Source organism: Stomoxys calcitrans, chromosome 4, assembly GCF_963082655.1.
Source record: "Stomoxys calcitrans chromosome 4, idStoCalc2.1, whole genome shotgun sequence".
NCBI classification, from domain to species: Eukaryota; Metazoa; Arthropoda; class Insecta; order Diptera; family Muscidae; genus Stomoxys; species Stomoxys calcitrans.
In genome coordinates this window covers 14,051,673-14,075,418 of record NC_081555.1, presented here as the reverse complement: position 1 = coordinate 14,075,418, position 23,746 = coordinate 14,051,673, and the positions used below count along the sequence as shown (strand labels likewise).

Genomic DNA, 23,746 nt, shown 5'->3' with positions numbered 1-23,746 from the left:
GGCTTAAAAATTTTTCGTAATAGGTACCTATTCCGAGGTATGGATTTAATTTTTCTTCGAGGAGCAAAATGATAGCACGTCCGCTCCACTCAACGTTTACTTAATCATTGAACTGCTACTGCTAATCGTCGATTGCCTTAAGAGTAAGTTTCCAATGTTAGCATATTTGCAGCCTACACTGTTTGGGGCGTGCCTCCTATTCATTCACATGTTTTGCGCCGGTTTTGAATTAATTCATACATTCGGATATTGTCCGGCTATTTTCTATTTCAAGACCGAATTAGTTTAGCTCAAAACATGTCAAAAATTTTAAATTTAATTTTCTATTTCATTTTTTTCTTTCGACAATTTTTTTATTTAAAAATAAAATTTTGTTAAAATTGTCTATAAAATTTAAATTTTTTACTTGGCCCACATTTTTCTCTCCTGTTTATTCTACTCTACTTCGTTATTGATTTTGCCTTAACTTTTATTGTTATTGTTTACTCAAATGTTAGTACGCATAAAAGAAAGCTATTCTTGATATTATCAGGTGGTTGACCTGTTTGAATGCAATAAACAATTTTAATCTAACCAAATGAATATATTTACTAAACTTTTAGAATTAAAGAATGCTGATAGGCTATAAATTCTAAACAAGGCGGCAGTTACTGCTACAACTTAAATTATAACGAATATTAATAATGTTGAGTGTTTGTAAGGCTTCATTTGAAATTTATGGCGTTTTTATATTTTGGCTAAATTTTCTTTAAAAATAAAATTTTGGCAATTTTTTTAAAGAAATAAAATTTTGGCAAAATTTTTTATACTAATAAAATTTTTATACCAATAAAAATCACAAAGCCACATGGCTGTATGTGAGTGAAGATAAATTTCGAATTTAACTAGTGGAGACACAAACCACTGACTTAACAGTCCTCTGTTACTGCAGAGGAGAACACTGTTAAGGAACTTTGTAGGCAATTCATTTATTTAAAAAAAAGTATTTGTTCATAAAAAGTAAATTTCAAAACACAAAAAACCAAAAAAAAGATCTAGAAAATAATAAGATGATCCAACATTAAAATTAAGTTCCCTCAATAACCGCAAGGTGTACTAACAGGATAAAGAAGATTGTAAAATTGATTGATCCACTGTGCACAAATGGAAAAAAGTAAGGCGATGAGACCAGCATCAAACGACAGCTAGGGAAACCTAGTTTCTCATACATAAGCCCACATTTTCCAAATAATGGTCTAACTATCGAATTTTAGGCAAAAACTTGAAAAAATAACCCAAAAAACTAAAAAAGTAGATTTTGCGTGAACCACTGTGCGAAAACCGAAAATAGTAAGGCAATGAGACCGGCATTAAACGACAGCTAGCGAAGCCTAGTTTCCTATACATATGCCCACATTTTCCAAATAATGGTCTAACTATCGAATTTTAGACAAAAACTTGAAAATATTACCCAAAAAACTAAAAAAGGAAATTTTGGGTGAACCACTGTGTGAAAATGGAAAATAGTAAAGCGATGAGACCGGCATCAAACGACAGCTAGGGAAGCCTAGTTTCCAAATAATCGTCTAATTATCGAATTTTAGGCAAAAACTTGAAAAAAATGACCCAAAAGACTCGAAAATTCAAGCTTGCGTGAACCACTGTGTGAAAATGGAAAATAGTAAAGCGATGAGACCAGCATCAAACGACAGCTAGGGAAACCTAGTTTCTCATACATAAGCCCACATTTTCCAAATAATCGTCTAATTATCGAATTTTAGGCAAAAACTTGAAAAAAAAATGACCCAAAAGACTCGAAAATTCAAGTTTGCGTGAAGCACTGTGCGAAAACGGAAAATAGTAAGGCGATGAGACCGGCATTAAACGACAGCTAGGGAAGCCTAGTTTCCTATACATATGCCCATATTTTCCAAATAATCGTCTAACTATCGAATTTAAGGCAAAAACTTGAAAAAATGACCCAAAAGACTCGAAAATTCAAGCTTGCGTGAACCACTGTGCGAAAACGGAAAATAGTAAGGCGATGAGACCGGCATTAAACGACAGCTAGCGAAGCCTAGTTTTTCATACATATACCCAAATTTTCTAAATAATCGTCTAACTATCGAATTTTAGGCAAAAACTTGAAAAAATTACCCAAAAAACTAAAAAAGGAAATTTTGGGTGAACCACTGTGTGAAAATGGAAAATAGTAAAGCGATGAGACCGGCATCAAAAGACAGCTAGTGAAGCCTAGTTTCCTATACATATGCCCACATTTTCCAAATAATCGTCTAACTATCGAATTTTAGGCGAAAACTTGAAAAAAATTTTCCAAAAGACTCGATATGGGCCAATTTGCAGAAAAATTTCGAAGAGCCTAACACAACTCACTGTCCCAAATTTCGGTGAAATCGGACAATAAATACGCTTTTTATGGCCCCAAAACCTTAAATCGAGAGATCGGTCTATATGGCAGCTATATCCAAACCTGGACCGATCTGTGCCATATTGCAGAAGTATGTCGAGTGGCTTAACTTAAATTACTGTCCCGAATTTCGGCGACATTGGACAATAAATGAGCCTTTTATGGGCCCAAAGCTATAAATCGAGAAATCGGTCTATATGGCAGCTATATTCAAATCTAGACCGATCTGAGCCAAATTGAAGAAGAATGTCGAAGGGCCTAACACAACTCACTGTCTTAAATTTCAGCAAAAACGGATAATAAATGCGCCTTTTATGGCCCCAAAACCTACAACCGAAAGATCGGTCTATATGGCAGCTATATCCAAATCTGAACCGATCTGAGCCAAATTGAAGAAGGACGTCGAAGAGCCTAACACAACTCACTGTCTCAAATTTCAGCAAAATCGGATAATAAATGCGCCTTTTATGGACCTAAGGCCTTAAATCGAGAAATCGGTCTATATGGCAGCTATATTCAAATGTAGACCAATCTGAGCCAAATTGAAGAAGGACGTCGAAGAGCCTAACACAACTCACTGTCTTAAATTTCAGCAAAATCGGATAGTAAATGTGGCTTTTTGATGCCTACGACCCTAAATCGGAGGATCGGTATATAAGGCAGCTATATTCAAATCTGGACCGATCTGGGCCAAATTGACGACGGATATCGAAGGGCCTAACAAAACTCACTGCCTTAAATTTCAGCAAAATTGGACAATAAATGCGCCTTTTATGGCCTCAAAACCTACAACCGTGAGATCGGTCCAAATTAAAGAAGGATGTCGAAGGGCTTAAAACAACTTACTGTCTTAAATTTCAGCAAAATCGGGCAATAAATGCGCCTTTTATGACCTCAAAACCTACAACCGAGAGATCGGTTTATATGGCAGCTATATACAAATCTGGACCGATCAGGGCTAAATCAAAGAAAAATGTCAAAGAGCCTAATAAAGGGTGATTTTTTTGAGGTTAGGATTTTCATGCATTAGTATTTGACAGATCACGTGGGATTTCAGACATGGTGTCAAAGAGAAAGATGCTCAGTATGCTTTGACATTTCATCATGAATAGACTTACTAACGAGCAACGCTTGCAAATCATTGAATTTTATTACCAAAATCAGTGTTCGGTTCGAAATGTGTTCATTCACCGTAACGTTGCGTCCAACAGCATCTTTGAAAAAATACGGTCCAATGATTCCACCAGCGTACAAACCACACCAAACAGTGCATTTTTCGGGATGCATGGGCAGTTCTTGAACGGCTTCTGGTTGCTCTTCACTCCAAATGCGTCAATTTTGCTTATTTACGTAGCCATTCAACCAGAAATGAGCCTCATCGCTGAACAAAATTTGTCAAAATTTGAACACATTTCGAACCGAACACTGATTTTGGTAATAAAATTCAATGATTTGCAAGCGTTGCTCGTTAGTAAGTCAATTCATGATGAAATGTCAAAGCATACTGAGCATCTTTCTCTTTAACACCATGTCTGAAATCCCACGTAATCTGTCAAATACTAATGCATGAAAATCCTAACCTCAAAAAAATCACCCTTTACAACCCACTGTCTCAAATTTCAGCAAAATCGGATAATAAATGTGGCTTTTATGGGCCTAAGACCCTAAATCGGAGGATCGGTATATATGGCAGATATATCCAAATCTGGGCCAAATTGACGAAGGATGTCGAAGGGCGCCCAACACAACTCACTGTCCCAAATTTCATTAAAATCGGATAATAAATGTGGCTTTTATAGGCCTAAGACCCTAAATCGAAGGATCGGTCTATATGGCAGTTATATCCAAATCTGGACCGATCTGGGCCAAATTGACGAAGGATGTCGAAGGGCCTAACACAACTCACTGTCTTGAATTTCAGCAAAAACGGATAATAAATGTGGCTTTCTTGGGCCTGAGACCCTAAATCGGCCGATCGGTCTATATGGGGGCTATATCAAGATATAGTCCGATATAGCCCATCTTCGAACTTAACCTGTTTTAGGACAAAAAAAAAAGAATCTTTGCAAAATTTCAGCTCAATATCTCTAGTTTTAAAAACTGTAGCGTGATTTCAACAGACAGACGGACGGACTTGTCTAGATCATCTTAGATTTTTACGTTGATCAAGAATATATATACTTTATAGGGTCGGAAATGGATATTTCGATGTATTGCAAACGGAATGACAAAATGAATATACCCCCATCCTTCGGTGGTGGGTATAAAAATATACTACCTTGTTGCCTAGTGTAGTCAAAAGATAAAACTTAATTGAGATACATTTTAATGTCCATACAAACCCATATAATTACAAGTTTTAACATAAATGTAAGATTTCTGTTGGCCTTTACTGTTATTTAGCATGACCAGAAAAAAGCTTTTTCGAAAAGCTTTCTACCTTGGTGGGCGTTAACAGAAGTCACCTTTATTTGACATACTGTTATTATCTGATTAAATGTTTTATCCGGATATAATTCAAATAAAAAAAGCTTCGTTGTTCAAAAAAACAACAACAACAACAAAAAGAAAGTGAAAGCATAAAGAAATATCTGTCCGCCCGAAATATGGATCGACGATAAACATCGTAAACAAAATTGATAACATAGTCAAAAAAACACTCTTTTTGTTGTTTTTGTTAAGCAGCGTTTAAAACAGAAATATCAACAATAAAGATAATTTTTAAATGAAATACACGGCGGCTTCAATGTCGGCGCCGCTTTTGTTTTAAAAACTGTACAACAAAAACAAAAACAAGGCAAAAAACAAAAACATATAATCGAATATGAAATATCATATCGTATGGGACTAATGAATATTGCAAAATGAAATTTCAATTTAATTATATTTTCGTGTTACGGCAGTAACGTTTGAGACTTGAGACAGTAGGGACAGTAAGAGGGAGAATTTAATAAAAACTTCGCTAATGCATTATTTTTGCTAAAATAATGCTAGGAAAGCTGTTTGGAAGACTAGGTAAGTTGAATGGACTGGTTTTGTGCATAAGCTGCTATGGGAAGAGTGCCGTTTAAAAACAAAAATTAAACAAATATTGTATGACTGAGACAGCGTGGTAGCAGGTGGGTCAACAATGTTATATAAAGAATTGTTGTAGTCGTTAAGACTACAACAATTTACCATGAGCTTGCATTTATTCTATAGGCCAGTAAAAAATATTCTTAAGAAACCATGAGTTAAACATCTAAAAACAAAACATGATTATATTAAAGTTAATATAATTATACCCTACACCACTACCATGGTACAGGGTATTATAACTTAGAGCATTTGTTTGTAACACCCAGAAGGAAGAGAGATAGACCCATTGGCAAGTATACCGATTGACTCAGGATCACTTTCTGATACGAACTATGTCCGTCTGTCTGTCTGTCTGTCCGTCTGTCCATGTTTGTGTACAAACTACAGGTCGCAGTTTACATCCGATTGTCTTCAAATTTGGTATGGGCATGTTTTTCGAACTAGAAACGAAGCCTATTGAAAATGGAAAAAATCGGTTCAGAATTGGATATAGCTCTCATATATATGTTCGTCCGATTTGCAGTAATACTGTAATAAAATGGTCATATGTTTACCGATTCTCTCGAAATTTGGCAGGAAGGATGACTCCCGACATTGCAGGTGAATTTCATAGAAATCTGTTCAGATTTGGATATAGCTCCCATATATATGTTCGTCCGATTTGCAGTAATATTGCAAGAAAATGGTCATTTTTTAACCGATTCTCTCGAAATTCGGCAGGAAGGATGTTCTCATGACACCCGACATTACTGGTGAATTTCATGGAAATCGGTTCAGATTTAGATATAGCTCTCATATATACATATCGCCCGATTTTCACTGCTAGAGCCACTGCAAACGCATTTATCGACCAATCTTCCCACAACTTCGTACAACGCATTCCACGACGACTGTCACAGTATCTGAGAAGTTTGCTTGAAATCGGGTCAGATTAAGATATAGCTCCCATATATGTGTTCGTCCGATTTGCAGTAATAATGCAATAAAATGGTCTTTTGTTAACCAATTCTATCGAAATTTGGCAGAGAGGATTCTCTTATGACTCTCTACATTGCAGTTGAATTTCATAGAAATCGGTTCAGATTTAGATATAGCTCCGATATATATGTTCGTCCGATTTGCAGTAATAGTGCAATAAAATGGTCATATGTTAACCGATTCTCTTGAAATTTGGTAGGAAAGATGTCCTCGTGATTTTCGACATTGCAGGTGAATTTCATATAAATCGGTTCAGATTTCGATATAGCTCTCATATATATGTTCGTCCGATTTGCAGTAATACTTTGTTAACCGATTCTCTCGAAATTTGGCAGGAAGGATTTTCTTATGACTCCTGACATTGCAGGTGAATTTCATAGAAATCGGTTCAGATTTGGATATAGCACCTATATAGATGTTCGTCCGACTTTCAGTAATAATGCAATAAAATGGTCATTTGTTAACCGATTCTCTCGAAATTTGGCAGGAAGGATTTTCTTGCGACTACCAACATTTCAGGTGAATTTCATAGAAATCGGTTCAGATTTAGATATAGCTCCCATATATATGTTCGTCCGATTTGCAGTAATAATGCAATAAAATGGTCATATGTCAACCGATTCTCTCGAAATTCGGCAAGAAGGATTTTCTTATGACTCTCGGTATTACTGTCGAATTTCATAGAAATCGGCCCAGATTTATATGTATATATATATCGCCAGATTTTCACCCCAAGAGCCACTGCAAGCGCATTTATCGACCAATCTTCCCACAACTTCGTACAACGCTTTCCTCGACGACTATCACAGTATCTGAGAAGTTTGCTTGAAATCGGTTCAGAGTTAGATATAGCTCTCATATATATGTTCGTCAGATTTTGGGTAATTTGCAAAAATTTTGTCATTTGTCAACTGTAGTTATTAGAGTTAGAAAAGCTCGATTATCATTGAGTTTACATTTAAATCGGAAAGCACTTATTTATATGTAGGAAGTTTGCCCCTTCTCAGTACCTGGGCAAATTTTTACTCTACTCTCAAACGCCTTCCTTTTGAGTCCTACATTATCGTATTTGTAAATACTTCAGACACTTGGCTCTAAAAGAAAACACAGGTAAAAGCGTGCTTAGTTCGGCTGGGCCGAATTTTATATACCCTCCACCATGGATCGCATTTGTCGAGCTCTTTTCCCGGTATCTCTAATTAGGCTATCAAAGGATAAAAGGGTTATTGAAATTATATGAAGTTATTGTTCATTACGGACCATAATTGAATTGAATATTGGAGACCATAATTGCGTAAAATTTCAGCCAAATCTAGTTAGAATTGGGCCCTTTAGGGGCTGAAAAAGTAAAATAGGGAGCTCTTTTAATAGGGAAGCTGTATTAGGCTATAAGCCAATTCAGACCATATTTGACACGTATGTTGAAGGTCATGGGAAAAGGCGTTGTACAAAATTTCAGCCAAATCGGATAATAATTGCGCCCTCTAGAGGCTCAATAGGTCAAGGCCCCAGATCGGTTTATATGGCAGCTATATCAGGTTATAGACCGATTTGAACTATACTTAGCACAGTTGTTGAAAGTCATAACAAAACACCTTATGCAAAATTTCAGCCAAATCGGATAATAATTGCGCCCTCTAGAGGCTCAATAAGTCAAGACTCAAGATCGGTTTATATGGCAGCTATATCAGGTTATAGACCGATTTGAACTATACTTAGGACAGTTGTTGAAACTCTTTGGCTCAAGAAGTCAAAACCCCAGATCGGTTTATATGGCAGCTTTATCATGTATTTGGGGAAGAATGACCTCCCATTACTTGGACCCAATTTTTTATGCCATATTCGTAATGTACTACCGAATACTTTTCACTTGAGTACCCGCTGGGTAGTTGGATCCAAATGTTAATACCATATTCGTTTGCTATTCTCCAATACCTTTCATTTGATACCCATATTGCGCCTATCGCTCCACTTTTGATTTTATGGTAATGGGGAGGGAGCGCCCTCCGTCCAATATCCAAAAATTATATAGCCTATGTTTACTTCCAGACAAACCTACATAATCTGAGAAAATTTTAAGAAAATCGGTTCAGTCGTTTTTGATTCTACGAAACAAACAAACCAAACCGAGTTCCATATAGTCATGATTCGTTCTTATGCCCTTTTTGGGCGTATTTGGGTGTGGGGTGAGTCCCTTTTTGGGGAGATTTGGGGCTGGGGTGGCTCGATGGGTACTTAGACTCAAATTATAATACCATATTTGTATTCCACTCTCCAATACCTTTCATTTGATACCCATATTGTCGCGATCGGTCCACTTTTGATTTTGGGTGGTGTTTTTAACATGAGGGGGAAGGTCCGCCTCCCCTTCCGATATCAATCTACACAAACTGTGAAAATTTAAAGTTAATCGGGTCAGCCGTTTTTGAGTTTATATGGAACAAACAAACAAACCGACAAACAAACAAACACAAATTGATTTTTATACCCACCACCGAAGGATGGGGGTATATTCATTATTTAATTTCGTTTGCAACACATCGAAATATCCATTTCCGACCCAATAAAATATATATATTCCTGATCGTCGTAAAAATCTAAGACCATCTAGCCATGTCCCTCTGTATGTTGAAATAACGTCACAGTCTTTAAAAATACAGATATTGAGCTGAAATTTTGCACAGATTCTTTTTTTGTTGTCCATAAGCAGGTAAAGTTCGAAGATGGGCTATATCGGACTATATCTTGATATAGCCCCCATATAGACCGATCTGTCGATTTAGGGTCTTAGGCCCATAAAAGCCACATTTATTATCCGATTTTGCTGAAATTTGGGACAGTGAGTTATGTTAGGCCCTTCGACATCCTTCTTCAATTTGGCTCAGATTGGTCCAGATTTTTATATAGCTGTCATATAGACCAATCCGCCGATTTAGGGTCTTAGGCCCATAAAAGTCACATTTATTGACCGATTTTGCTGAAATTTGCGACAGTGAGTTATGTTAGGCCCTTCGACATCCTTCTTCAATTTGGCTCAGATCGGTCCAGATTTGTATATAGCTGCCATATAGACCGATCTCTCAATTTAAGGTTTTGGGGTCATAAAAAGCGCATTTATTGTCCGATGTTGCCGAAATTTGGGACAGTGATTTAAGTTAAGGCCCTCGACATACTTCTGCAATATGGCACAGATCGGTCCAGATTTGGATATAGCTGCCATATAGACCGATCTCTCGATTTAAGGTTTTGGGGCCAAAAAAGTCGTATTTGTTGTCCGATATCGCCGAAATTTTAGACAGTGAGTTGTGTTAGGCTCTTCGAAATTTTTCTGCAACTTGGCCCAAATCGGTCCAGATTTTGTGGAACCCCAGAGATTTGGTCCCAAAAGTGGAAGTCATTTTTGTGCTCTACTCCCGAAGACGATTCGTTTAAGATCCATATTGGCATGGTCGGTAAAAATGTCCGATTAGAGGGGGTTTTTGGAGGTGGGTTGACCCACTTATTCCCACAATTAGATATCGGATTCGTTTTCTGTTTTCAAATACCTTTAATTTGTTATTGGTCCATATATCCGTTTGGCGGGTTTTGGGGTGGGCGGCCTTCCTAGGCACCCCATCCCAGATTTTGATACGAAATTTTTGTTTTGTGCAAGCGAAATTCGCTTAAAGCGCCCTACCCATCTCCGAGACTGGGAGTTTTAGAAAATTAGAGTAAGGAGGAGGGTCCGATCCCCCTTGAGATATCAAAAATGATGTACCCTATTTTGACCACGGGTCCATAATGCACAATCTGTGAAAATTTCGGTTTAGCCGCTTTTGAATCTATACGAAACATACAAATAAGCAAACCGACAAACCAACACAAATTAATTTTTATACACAAAATTTAAAATTTTTTTCTTTAGAAAAATTTGTCTAAACTTTATTTTTTTAGAAAATTTTGTCAGATTTTTTTTTATAGAAAATGTTGTAAAAAAATTTGGTTTCATCTGTCGACGCCAAGATTCCACTTAGACGAAGAGACATATGGACCTTCTAAGATGGCCAGAATAACTAAGAATGTCATTATTAGGCATATAAATGTGTTTATACCATTTTTATAACGGTAGCTTTTGTTGTTTCATCTGTTGACGACTTCCTTTTACCACAATGACAAAAAATTTTGTCAGATTTTTTTTTTAGAAAATGTTGTCAAAAATGTTTGTTTCATCTGTCGACGCCGAGATTACACTCAGACGTCTCTTCGTCTGGACCTTCGAAGATGGCCAGAATTACTAAGAATGCCAATACCCGGTACATAAATGTGTTTATGCGATTTTTATAACGGAAGCTTTTGTTGTTTCATCTGTTGACGCCTTCACTTTACCAGAATAGGGTTTTCATGCAAGACTACTTCAAGCATATATTGCGAAGGCCGTTTAATCTTACTTTTACGTAAATTTGCCAAAATTTGGGCTTATTTACTTACAGTTCATAGCACTTTTGTATGCTGTATCATCTGTTGACGCCGTCATGGGTCATATTGGTTTATATGGCTAACCCCTTTCTTTTTCTTAATTTCAGGTTTAAGCTTTGCTTTGTTATTGACCTTAACGCAAAGCTTTGTATCAACAGCCCCTCCATCAAGGCAACAATCGGATTTGGTGGATATTCTTATAGATCAACTATTCCAAAATTTAACCGCAGCCAGAGATGAGCTAACTGACCCTGAATTATGGCCTTCGGATTATGCTGATGAAATTGTGGGGGGTCAAAGGCCACCTAAAATACACGATTACATAGTGGTGGGAGCAGGAAGTGCAGGTTCGGTGGTGGCCAGTCGACTAAGTGAAAATCCGGATGTTAGTGTGTTGGTATTGGAGGCTGGAGGCGATCCACCTTCTTTGTCGGAGGTAATTGGTATAAAAAACTTTAATTTTCCCACAAAGCAAATTTTATTCATTGGCTCTTCTTTTAGGTCTACATGCTGTCAGCTTTGCTGCAAAACACTGACTATTCCTGGAATGATTATGCCGAACCTAATCCCACCAGCTGCCAGGCCATGAAGGAGGGGCGTTGTTATTGGCCGCGTGGCAAAATGATTAGTGGCACTGGTGGCATCAATGGCAATGTTTTTCTCATAGGCCGGCCTGATGACTATGATGAATGGCATAGTCAGGGTAACAGCAATTGGTCTTGGCAGGATGTCTATCAATATTTTGTTAAAGCCACTCAGGACGAGAGTACTCCAGATAATCCCAAAGGCTCTTTGGTTTTAAACTCTTTCCAAAGAATGGAAAATTTCCATGTATTGAAGGATCTCATGGCCAAAGCCACCATGGAGGTGGAACTAAATCAGACCATAAAAAGTTTGGGCTACATGCAAGACATAATGGCCACGGTGGAGCGTGGCAAACGCATGAGCACCGGCAAAACCTATTTGGGTAAGGTGGCCAAGCAACGCAAACGCAATTTGCATATCATGAAAAATGCTGTGGTGCGAAAAATTCTCTTCAGCGGCAATCGCAAGGCCATGGGTGTGGAGGTATTGCTGAACAATAGCAAAATTTTGAAATTACAGGCACGCCAAGAAGTAATTTTAAGTGCTGGCACCTTTAATAGCCCCCAAATTCTCATGCATTCAGGCATAGGGCCTTGTGACAACCTAAAGGCCTTGAATATAAACTGCCTGAAAAATTTGCCAGTGGGTCAAAATCTGCAAGATCATGGCATGATGTCTTTGAGTTTAAAATTTAATAAAAATATACCCGAAATGCCTGAGAGTGATTCCCTTACCAATACCTTTGAATATCTGGCCTTTCAAAAAGGCCCTCTGGCCTCCCACAAAAACCTGGTGGGTTTTATTAACTCTTTGGCTGCGAAAAATATAAATCGCACTGATCTCATGCTGGTCTCGGGTATAAGCCAGCCCCAGAGAGGCTCTAATATGTTTGAATTTCTACAATTTCGTGATGATTTGGTGGACAAGTTTTTACAGGCTACAGAAAATCACACCACTTTGGAGATACAGGGTCTACTCGTCAAGCCCAAATCCCGGGGATATTTGCAACTAAAAGCCAAGGAATTTGGCAAAGGTCCCATTATACATAACAACTATGCCTCGGTTGAGGAGGATCGCCAGACTCTGCTGAGATATGTGCGTTTTGTGCAGGCCCTACAAAATACCGAAATGTTCCGCTACTATGGTTTGGAGTTGATACGTCTACCTCTGGAGGATTGCAATGCCATGATCTATGATTCCGATGATTATTGGTTTTGTTATATAAAATATTTCTATGTAAGTGCCTGGCATGGTGTGGGCACTTGCCATATGGGCCCTGCTGAGGATCCCTCTGCTGTGGTGGACTCCCATTTGAGGGTTCATGGTTTTAAGGGCCTGAGAGTTATCGATGCCAGTATTATGCCAAATATAACAAGTGCCAATACCAATGGCCCCACCATTATGATTGCCGAAAAAGGAGCCCAAATGATTAAGGACGAGTGGGGCAATAGCATTTGAAAAGTTGTTTTAAACCAGCACTTACCCTAGAGATGGATGGAGATAAGCCAAAAAGAAATTACCTGTAAATAAAAGAAAATATTACTTATTTAGAAACTTGGAAGATTAATTGTGAAACAACATAAAAAAAGGTTAGATAAAATTTATTTAACCATTTTTTTCCAAATAAACAAAAAAAAAAAATAAATTAAAAAAAATAAGAATGATCGAGAGACTAGAGAGAGAGAGACAGAGAGAACATCGCATGCAAAATGTCAGCCTAATAAAACAAAAGTTGAGGCTTGCAAGGACTCAAGAAGTCAAATCGGGAGATCGGTTCATATGGGAGCTATATCTAAATCTGAACCATATTATCCAATTGCAATCTTCAACGACCTACATAGATATTAAGTATCTGTGCAAGATTTCAAGCGGTTAGCTTTACTCGTTCGACCTCGATCGTGATTTCGACAGACGGACGCACGGACATGGCTAGATCGATTCAGAACGTCAAGACGACCAAGAATATACATACTTTATGGGGTCCTAGACGAATATTTCGAGGTGTTACAAACGGAATGACTAGATTAGTATACCCCCTTCCTATGGTGGTGGGTAGAACAATGCTTGAAAATATTGTCAATTTCTTCTTTCGAAAATAATTTAAGAAATTTTGTATGTATGAAAAAACTGAAGCTTTTTTTAGACAAAAATTTGAAGAAAATTTTTTGGAAAAAAATTTAAAGAAAATTTTTTGGAAAAAAATTTAAAGAAAATTTTTTGGAAAAAAATTTGAAGAAAATTTTTTAAAAAAAATTTGAAAAAAAAATTTTAGAAAAAATTTTGAAGAACATTTTTTAGATAAATATTTGAAGAACATTTTTTTAAAAAAATTTTAAGAAAATCGTATGAAAAATTGAATAAAATTTGAAGAACATTTTTTAGATAAATATTTGAAGAACATTTTTTAGAAAAAAAATTGAAGAAAATTTTTTGGTAAAAAAATTCTAGAACATTTTTAAGAAAAAAACTTTTAAAGAATTGTTTTTTAGAAAAATGTTTAAGAAAATTTTGAATAGTTTTTACAAGAACTAAGGAAAATTTATTTGAAACTAGGAACAATATTAAGAAATTTTTTGTAGAAAAAATCTTAAGAAAAATTTTTTTTTCCTAAAAAAATCTTAAAAACTTTTCCTAAAAACTTTTTTTCTAAAAAAAATTCCTAAAAACTTTTTTCTAAAAAAAATTTTTAAATTTTTTCTACAAAAAATTTCCTATATTCCTTTTTTTGAAAAAAAAATTAAAACAATTTTTTTTTAACTAGGAACAATTAAAAAAAAAAATGAAGACAAAATTTTATGAAATTTTTTTTCACCAAATTTTGTTTTATTCAGGGAAAATTTTTCATATATTTTTTTTTTGAGAAAATATTGAAAAACATTTTGTCTTGGGAAAAAATTTCATGGAAACTTTGTTTTAAGAGAACATTTTATCGAAATTTTGCCTTCAGAGAAAATTTCATGAAAATTTTGTCTTTGAACATTTTTCATGGAAATTTTGTTTTTAGAAAAAATTTCATGGAAATTTTGTTTTCAGAAAAAATTTCATGAAAATTTTGTTTTTAGGGAAAATTTCATGGAAGTTTGTCTTTAGGGAAAATTTCATTAATAATTTGCCCTAAGACAAAATTTCATAAAAATTTTATCTTAACAAAAAATTTGATAAAAAAATTATTTTTAGAAAAAATGTCATGAAAGTCTTGTCTTAGAAATGGAAATTTTGTCTTAAGGGGAAATTTAGGAGAAGATTTGTCTTCCGGGAAAATTTCATGGAAATTTTATCTTAAAAAAATCTCATTGATATTTTGCTCTAAGAGAAAATTTCATGAAATTTTTGTCTTTAGAGAAAATTTCATGAAATTTTTGCCTGTAGAGAAAATTTTATGGAAACTTTGTCTGCAGAGAAAATTTCATGGAAATTTTGTGTTGAGAGAACATTTCATGGAAATTTTGTTTTTGGAGAACATTCATGGAAATTTGCTTTTTAGGGAACATTTCATGGAAATTTTGTCTTAAAGGAAAATTACACCGAAACTTTGTCATTAAAAAAAAAATTCATTGACATTTTGTTCTAAGAGAAAATTTCATAGAAATTTTATCTGTAGAAAAAATTTCATAGATATTTTGTCTTTAGAGAAAATTTCATGGAAATTTTGTGTTTAGAGAACATTTCATGGAAATTTTGTCTTAAGGGAAATTAATACTTTGCCCTAAGAGAAAATTTCATGAAAATTTAATCTGTATAAAAAATTTCATAGATTTTTTGTCTTTAGAGAAAATTTCATGGAAATTTTGTCTTTTGGGAAAATTTTATGGAAATTTTGTCTTAAGGCAAAATTTAGGAGAATATTTGTCTTCTGGGAAAATTTCATAAAAATTTTGTCTTAAAAAAAATTCATGGAAATTTTGTTTTAAAAAAAATTCATTGATATTTTTGTCAAATTTCATGAAATTTTTGTCTTTAGAGAAAATTTCATGGAAATTTCATCTTTAGAGAAAATTTCATGGAAATTTTGTGTTTAGAGAACATTTCATGTCTTAAGGGAAATTTCATCGAAATTTCGTCATAAAAAAAATGTTAACGGAAATATTTTCTTTAAAAAAAAAATGTTCATGGAAATTGTGTCTTTGAAAAATGTTCATGAAAATTTTGTCTTTGAATATTTTTCATTGAAATTTTGTCTTTAAAAAATGTTCGTGGAAATTTTGTCTTTAAAAAATGTTGAAAGAAATTTTGTCTTAAGAAAAAATTCATGAAAATTTAATTTTCAGAAAAAATTACATGGAAATTTTGTTGTTAGAAAAAAATTCACGGAAATTAGAGAACATGTTTAGAGAACATTTCATGGAAATTTTGTCTTAAGGGAAATTTCATCGAAATTTCGTCATAAAAAAAATGTTAACGGAAATATTTTCTTTAAAAAAAAATGTTCATGGAAATTTTGTCTTTGAAAAATTTTCATGAAAATTTTGTCTTTGAAAATTTTTCATTGAAATTTTGTCTTTAAAAAATGTTCGTGGAAATTTTGTCTTTAAAAAATGTTGATAGAAATTTTGTCTTAAGAAAAAATTCATGAAAATTTAATTTTCAGAAAAAATTACATGGAAATTTTGCCGTTAGAAAAAAATTCACGGAAATTAGAGAACACGGAAATTAGAGAACATGTTTAGAGAACATTTCATGGAAATTTTGTCTTAAGGGAAATTTCATCGAATGTCGTCATAAAAAAATGTTAACGGAAATATTTTCTTTAAAAAAAAAATGTTCATGGAAATTTTGTCTTTGAAAAATTTTCATGAAAATTTTGTCTTTGAAAATTTTTCATTGAAATTTTGTCTTTAAAAAATGTTCGTGGAAATTTTGTCTTTAAAAAATGTTGATAGAAATTTTGTCTTAAGAAAAAATTCATGAAAATTTAATTTCAGAAAAAATTACATGGAAATTTTGTCGTTAGAAAAAAATTCACGGAAATTTTGTCTTTAGAAAAAATTTTATGGAAATTTTGTCTTTAGAAAAAATTTTATGGAAATTTTGTCTATAGAAAAAATTTTAAGGAAATTTTGTCTTTAGAAAAAATTTTATGGAAATTTTGTCTTTAGAAAAAAATTTATGGAAATTTTGTCTTTAAAAAATATATCGTGGAAATTTTGGCCTTAGAAAAAATTTTATGGAAATTTTGACTTTTGAAAAATTTCTTTGAAATTTTGCCCTAAGAGAAAATTTTATTGAAATTTTGCCCTAAGAGAAAATTTAATTGAAATTTCGCCCTAAAAGAAAATTTCAAGAAAAGTTTATCTTAAGAAAAAATTTCACGAAAATTTTGTTTTAGACAAAATTCATGAAAATTTTATATTTAGCAAAAATTTCATGGAAATTTTCTCTTTAGGAAGAAATTCATGGAAATTTTGTCTTTAGAGAAAATTTCCAGGAAATTTTATCTTTAGAGAAAATTTTGTAGAAATTTTGTCTTCAGGGAAAATTTTATAGAAATTTTGCTTTTAAAGAAAATTTTATTAAAATTTTTTTTTTTTTGAAAATCTCATTTTTTTTTTTTTTTGAGAAAATTTAACAATTTTTTTTTTTGAGAAAATTTCAATAATTTTTTTAATAAAATTTCAATATTTTTGTTCTTTAGAAAAAACGAGGTAATTATGTTGTGTTTTGTTCTTTAAACGAGCTATTAAAAGAGAATTTCAGAATAAGCCAAACTAAAACAACAAGCTAAAATTACAACAATGACCCCAATCATATGAAATAAAACGTCATAAAATGTCAATTCAACAGAATTGGGTAACAAAACAAAATTTCAAAGAGAAATAAACGAAAAATTGCAATTAAGAAAATGGTCAAGAAACCCATATTTAGTTCTTGGCAAATAGTTGTCATCGGAATTTCGGAAAGTTTAAACCTACAAAACGGAAGCTAAATAATCAAGTTACAAAAATTGGAAGAACGGTGTCTTTATAAAATAAATCGAAAACTTGGAAAGAGAAAACCTGTTGCTAAGCTAAAAAAAAAAATAAACCAAACTATAAGCGTGATTTTTTTCATAAAACCATTTCTCAATATGGCTTCTCCTGCTGGTTTCTTAAGCTTCATACGTGCCGTCCTTACTCTAGGACCCAATGCCATAATCTTACTCATGCTTCTCGAAGGCATCAAAGAATATCGACCGGATATAATCGATATAAAAAATCGCGTAGTGCCCACCAGCATTAAATCTTTGCGTGATCATTATGACTTTATTATTGTGGGTGGTGGTTCAGCGGGATGTGTCTTAGCAGCTCGCCTCTCCGAGATACCACAATGGAATATTCTACTCTTGGAGGCGGGAGATGATGAGCCGCCCTTTGCTGATGTCCCTCTCATATATCCGGCATTTCAACGCTCCCCCTGGGATTGGAAATATTGGACGGAAAAATCTTCACGCTATTGTCTGGGAATGGAGAAGCAACAATGCTTTTGGCCTAGAGCCAAAGTATTGGGCGGTTGCAGCACCATCAATGCCATGATGTATGTAAGGGGCAATCGTCGAGACTATGATCACTGGGCTGAATTGGGCAACATTGGCTGGAATTATGATAATGTGCTGCACTATTTTCGCAAATTGGAAGATATGCGTGTGCCGGGTTTTAGCAATGATTTATATCATAGTCGTGGTGGTCCCATCTCGGTGGAGAATTATCGCTATCTGTCGCCTTTGACCAATGTATTTTTAGAGGCTGCCAACGAGATGAATATGGTGAGTTGATAATAGAAAAAGTGAGATAGTGAGAGTGAAGTATGAAAAGTGATGAGGACAAAAAAGTGAAAAACGAAAATATCTCATCTTCTTCACTTGGCTTTGAAAATATATATCAGATTCGCGTTCTACTCTAAACTACCTTGTATTTGAGCCTCATATTGCAATGGTCAGCAAATACTTCCTGTTTGTGTGGTGTTATGGCGATGGGGTGGCCCCATAGATACTTTTCCTGAATATTGATATCAAATTCGTGCTTTACTTCCAAAGACCTTTCATTTGAGCCCCATATTGATATGGTCGTAAATTTGTCCTCTTTGGGGCATGTTTTTGAGGAGGGGCGGTCCCACATTTGGATATCAGATTTGTATTCTCCAATCAAATACCTTTTATTTAAGCCCCATATTGTCATGGTCAGTAAATAAGTCCTGTTTGGGGGGTGTTTTGGGGAAGGTGTGGACCCCCAGAAACTTGGTCCCACATTTGGATATTAGATTCGTATTCTACTCGCAAATACCTTTCATTTGAGTCCCATATTGCCATGGTCGGTAAAAATGTCCGATTTAGGGGTGTTTTGGGGGTTGGGGTGGTCCCCCTAACACTTTGTCCGACAATTTGATATCAGATACCTTTTCTAAACTTAAATACCTTTCATTTGAGTCCCATATTGTCGTGATTGGTCTAAATATATGTTTGGTAGGTTTTAGGGTGGGGCAGCCCCCCCTAGGTACCCCATCCGAAATTTGGATACCAATAGGTTGGATAGGTTTTCTCCAAAGACAAAATTTCGATGAAATTTTCTCTAAAGGCAAAATTTCCATGAAATTTTCTCTAAAGACAAAATTTCCATAAAATTTTCTCTAAAGACAAAATTTCCATGAAATTTTCTCTAAGGACAAAATATCCATGAAATTTTCTCTAAAGAAAAAATTTCCATGAAATTTTCTCTAAAGACAACATTTTTATGAAATTTTCTCTAAAGACAAAATTTCCATGAAATTTTCTCTAAAGACAAAATTTCCATGAAATTTTCTCTAAAGACAAAATTTCCATGAAATTTTCTCCAAAGACAAAATTTCCATGAAATTTTCTCTAAAGACAAAATTTCCATGAAATTTTCTCTAAAGACAAAATTTCCATGAAATTTTCTCTAAAGACAAATTTTCCATGAAATTTTCTCTAAAGACAAAATTTCTATGAAATTTTATCTAGGGACAAAATTTCCATGAAATTTTCTCTAAAGACAAAATTTTCATGAAATTTTCTCTAAAGACAAAATGTGAATGAAATTTTCTCTAAAGACAAAATTTCCATGAATTTTTCCCTAAAGAAAAAATTTCCATGAAATTTTCTCTAAAGACAAAATTTCCATGAAATTTTCTCTAAAGACAAAATTTCCATGAAATTTTCTCTAAAGACAAAATTTCCATGAAATTTTCTCTAAAGACAAAATTTCCATGAAATTTTCTCTAAAGACAAAATTTCCATGAAATTTTCTCTAAAGACAAAATTTCCATGAAATTTTCTCTAAAGACAAAATTTCCATGAAATTTTCTCTAAAGACAAAATTTCCATGAAATTTTCTCTAAAGACAAAATTTCCATGAAATTTTCTCTAAAGACAAAATTTCCATGAAATTTTCTCTAAAGACAAAATTTCCATGAAATTTTCTCTAAAGACAAAATTTCCATGAAATTTTCTCTAAAGACAAAATTTCCATGAAATTTTCTCTAAAGACAAAATTTCCATGAAATTTTCTCTAAAGACAAAATTTCCATGAAATTTTCTCTAAAGACAAAATTTCCATGAAATTTTCTCTAAAGACAAAATTTCCATGAAATTTTCTCTAAAGACAAAATTTCCATGAAATTTTCTATAAAGACAAAATTTTCATGAAATTTTTTCTAAGAACAAAATTGGAAAATAATTGGGTCTTTAAGGGGCTCAAGAAGTCAAATCGGGATATGTATTTAAAAGGGAGCTATATCAGGTTATACACCGATTCAGACATGCTTGACAAGATTTCAACTCAATCCGACTACAGTTGCGGCTTCTAGGGTCTCAGTATGTCAAATCGGGATATCGGGTATGGAACCTATATCAGGTTTTAGACCGATTCAGACCATACTCAGTATGGTTGTTGGAAGTCATAACAGAAAACTCCGTGCAATACTTTAGTTCAATCGGATAACATTTACGGTTTCCAGGGGCTCAAGTGGTCAAATAGGGAGATCAGGTTATAGACCGATTCAGAACATACTCAGCATGATTGTTGGGAGTCGTAACAGAACACTAAGTGAAAAATTTCAGCTCAATCGGACAACATTGACGGTTTCTAGGGACTTAAGAAGTCAAATCAGGAGATCGGCGAATATGGTAGCTATATGCAAATCTGAACCGATATGGCCTATTTGTACTCTCCAATGACCTACATCAATAAGAAGTATTTGTGGAAAATTTCAAGCGGCTGGCTTTATGCGTTCGACCGCTATCGTGATTTTCACAGACGGACGGACGGACATGACTGGATCGACTTAGAAGACAGATTATTTATGGCAGATTAATATTTCGAGGTGTTACAAACGGAATGACTAGATAGGTATATCCACCATCCTATGGTGGTGAGTAGAAAAATTTCACGCATTTAAAATTCTATATTTCTTTAACAACAAATTTTTTGTTCCTCTCTTTTTCCAGCTCAATCCCCACAAGGACTTTAATGGCCATTCTCAAACCGGCTTTTGGGTTCCCCATGGCAGTTTGCGCAATGGTTTGCGCTGCAGTGCCAATAAGGGCTATATTCGTCGCAGCTGGCAACGTCCCAATTTGGATATAGTCCTTAAAGCCTTTGTCGAACAAATCGTTATAGATCCCAGAACAAATGAAGCCAAGGGTGTGGTATTCGAGGTATTTGGCCGCAAACATCATGCAAAGGCTTCAAGAGAAGTTATTCTATCGGCGGGGGCCATTGCTAGTCCCCAATTGTTAATGGTTTCGGGTGTGGGACCTCGCAAGCAATTGCTTGATAATAAAATACCAGTGATTAAACATCTGCCAGGGGTGGGAGGCAATATGCAGGATCATATTTCCACTACGGGGGCAACATATATCATTGATACTGATGACTTTGATGAACCCTTGTCCATTATAGTTCCTGAGTTGGTCAATACCACAGCTGTAGAGGCCTTTTTACATGGCCAAAATAATGTCTTCTATGCTGTGCCTGTTGCTGAGGTCATGGGTTTCTGGAGTAGTAAATATCAAGATCCTCATGCAGATTGGCCAGATGTGCAGTTCTTTTTGGGCAGCATAAGTTACAGTTCGGATGGCGGTATGATAGGGCGCAGAGGCTCAGCTTTGTCGCTAACCACCTATGCTGAAACAATGGAACCTTTGCTATACAAGGATGATTTTACTATAACACCTTTGTTAATGAGACCAAAAAGTCGAGGATATATAGAAATTAAATCGGCTAAGGCAAAGATACATCCAAAGATACATGCCAACTATTATGATCATCCATTGGATATGGCTGTAATGGTAAGTGAGGGGTGAAAGAGGGGACTTTTTTGTCATAAAATACTAAAAATATTTGTCTGTCCTTTCCATAGGTGGAAGCTTTAAAATTTGCCCATCATTTTACCCAGACCCCCATTATGCGAAGCCTGAATGCAACTCTCAACATTTATGTGTGGCGTAATTGCCCTGATGTGGAATATCTCAGCGATGCCTTTTGGGAGTGTCTGGCTCGCTACTATTCCCAGACCATTTACCATCCGGTGGGTACTTGTAAAATGGGTCCTAGCTCAGATCGTGATGCTGTGGTAGATCCCCGCCTTAGGGTCTATGGTCTGAGGCGCTTACGAGTCATAGATGCCAGTATTATGCCCACCATAGTGACAGGCAATACCAATATACCAACCATAATGATAGCGGAGAAAGGTGCAGATATGATCAAAGAAGACTGGCTACAATCCAGAAGTTTTTATTGAGTTTTTTTTTTTTTAATTTTGCTTATGGTTGTTAAAACTTTGTATAGTTTAGGTAGCTTAATAAAATAATTTTGTAGTATTATTATTGTTAACCCAGAAACACAAAAGTGCTGAAGTTTGAAATTCTCTGGGAAAGGTTTGCTACACATGTGCGTAACGCAAAAGTAGGAACAACAACAAAAAGTTTTGGGTTAATAAATGGCCTTCACAAATCAAAAATTTAGCAGGTCAAATATAAAATGAAAAAAAAAAAAAACAAGTAAAAAGGCATTAAGTTTAGCCGGGCCGAACTTTAGATAGCCAGCACCTCGGGTATGTATGTAAAAAAATTGGATATCTTAAGCACCCAAATTCCGCATGGACATTGAGTGGTCTAATGGTCTATATGTCACTATTCAATTTTGTAGAACAAAATATTGGTCTTTTTGGCAGATATATCCAATTATAAACCGATCTGAACCATATTAGGGTCGGATGTCGTGAGGCTCCGAAAATCTCCCTGTTTCAAATTTCAGCGAAATTGTTTCAAATTTCAGCGAAATTGGGTAATAAATAAAGCTTTTATGGGCTTCAGTCCCCTTATCGGCAGATCGGTCTATATAACAGCTATATCTTAATATAGTCCGATCTGAACCATATTTAGGTAGGATGTGGGAAGGTCTTAACCTACCCACTGTTTCAAATTTCAGCGGAATCGGATAATATATAAGGCTTTTATGGGCTTTAGACCCCTTATCGGCAGATTGGTCTATATGGTAGCTATATCTAATCCGACCCATACTTAGGTCGGATATTAGGAGGCTAAAAATAACTCCCTGTTTCAAATTTTAGCGAAATTGGTTATAAAATAAAGCTTTAATGGGCTTTAGACCCATTAACGGCAGATCGGTCTATATGGCAGCTATATCTAAATATAGTCCGAACTGTACCATATTTGGGTCTGATGTTGGGAGGCTTAACACTGCCCACTATTCCAAATTTCAGCAAAATCGGGTAATAAATAAAGCTTTTATGGGCTTCAGACCCCTTATCGGTAGATCGGTCTATATGGCAGCTATATCTAAATAATGTCCTATCTGAACCATATTTAGGTAGGATGTGGGAAGGTCTTAATCTACTCACTGTTTCAAATTTCAGCGAAATCGGGTAATAAATAAAGCTTGTATGGGCTTTAGACCCTTTATCGGGAGATCGGTCTGTATGGCAGCTATATCTAAATATAGTCCAATCTGAACCATATTTGGGTCGGATGTTGGGAGGCTTAACACTGCCCACTATTCCAAATTTCAATGAAATCGGATAAAAAATTAAGCTTTTATGGCCTTCAGACCCTTTATCGGCAGATCGGTTTATATGGGAGCTATATCTAAATATAGTCCAATCTGAACCATATTTAGGTCAGATGTCGGGAGGCTTAAAGTTACCCACTGTTTCAAATTTTAGCGAAATCGGTTAAAAAATAAAGCTTTTATGGGCTTTAGACCCTTTATCGGCAGATCGGTTTATATGGCA

The 23,746-nt window shown here is 34.9% G+C and overlaps 3 protein-coding genes across 4 annotated transcripts in view; 2 read left to right on the top strand and 1 right to left on the bottom strand.

The window, feature by feature from the left end:
- Positions 1-23,746, bottom strand: part of LOC106085769 (flotillin-2) — a 163,582-nt gene that overhangs the window by 113,730 nt on the left and 26,106 nt on the right. The window lies entirely within an intron of this gene.
- Positions 5,311-13,057, top strand: LOC106085766 (glucose dehydrogenase [FAD, quinone]). Its single transcript, XM_013250173.2, has 3 exons — positions 5,311-5,422; positions 11,026-11,354; positions 11,420-13,057. Exons 1-3 carry the CDS (start codon positions 5,395-5,397, stop codon positions 12,959-12,961), a joined length of 1,899 nt encoding a protein of 632 aa, XP_013105627.2. The 5' UTR covers positions 5,311-5,394; the 3' UTR covers positions 12,962-13,057.
- LOC106085747 (glucose dehydrogenase [FAD, quinone]) lies at positions 17,568-22,290 on the top strand. The gene is given in 5 exon segments (XM_013250151.2): positions 17,568-18,242; positions 20,940-21,782; positions 21,854-22,212; positions 22,214-22,223; positions 22,282-22,290. Coding segments are annotated over 5 exon segments (1,896 nt in total).

Bases quoted from the DNA above. Each gene is read 5' to 3' on its own strand.
- LOC106085766 (XM_013250173.2), top strand. From the start codon at position 5,395: ATGCTAGGAAAGCTGTTTGGAAGACTAG. The intron at 5,423-11,025 runs GTAAGTTGAATG...TCTTAATTTCAG, and splicing joins AAAGCTGTTTGGAAGACTAG to GTTTAAGCTTTGCTTTGTTA. The intron at 11,355-11,419 runs GTAATTGGTATA...CTCTTCTTTTAG, and splicing joins ATCCACCTTCTTTGTCGGAG to GTCTACATGCTGTCAGCTTT.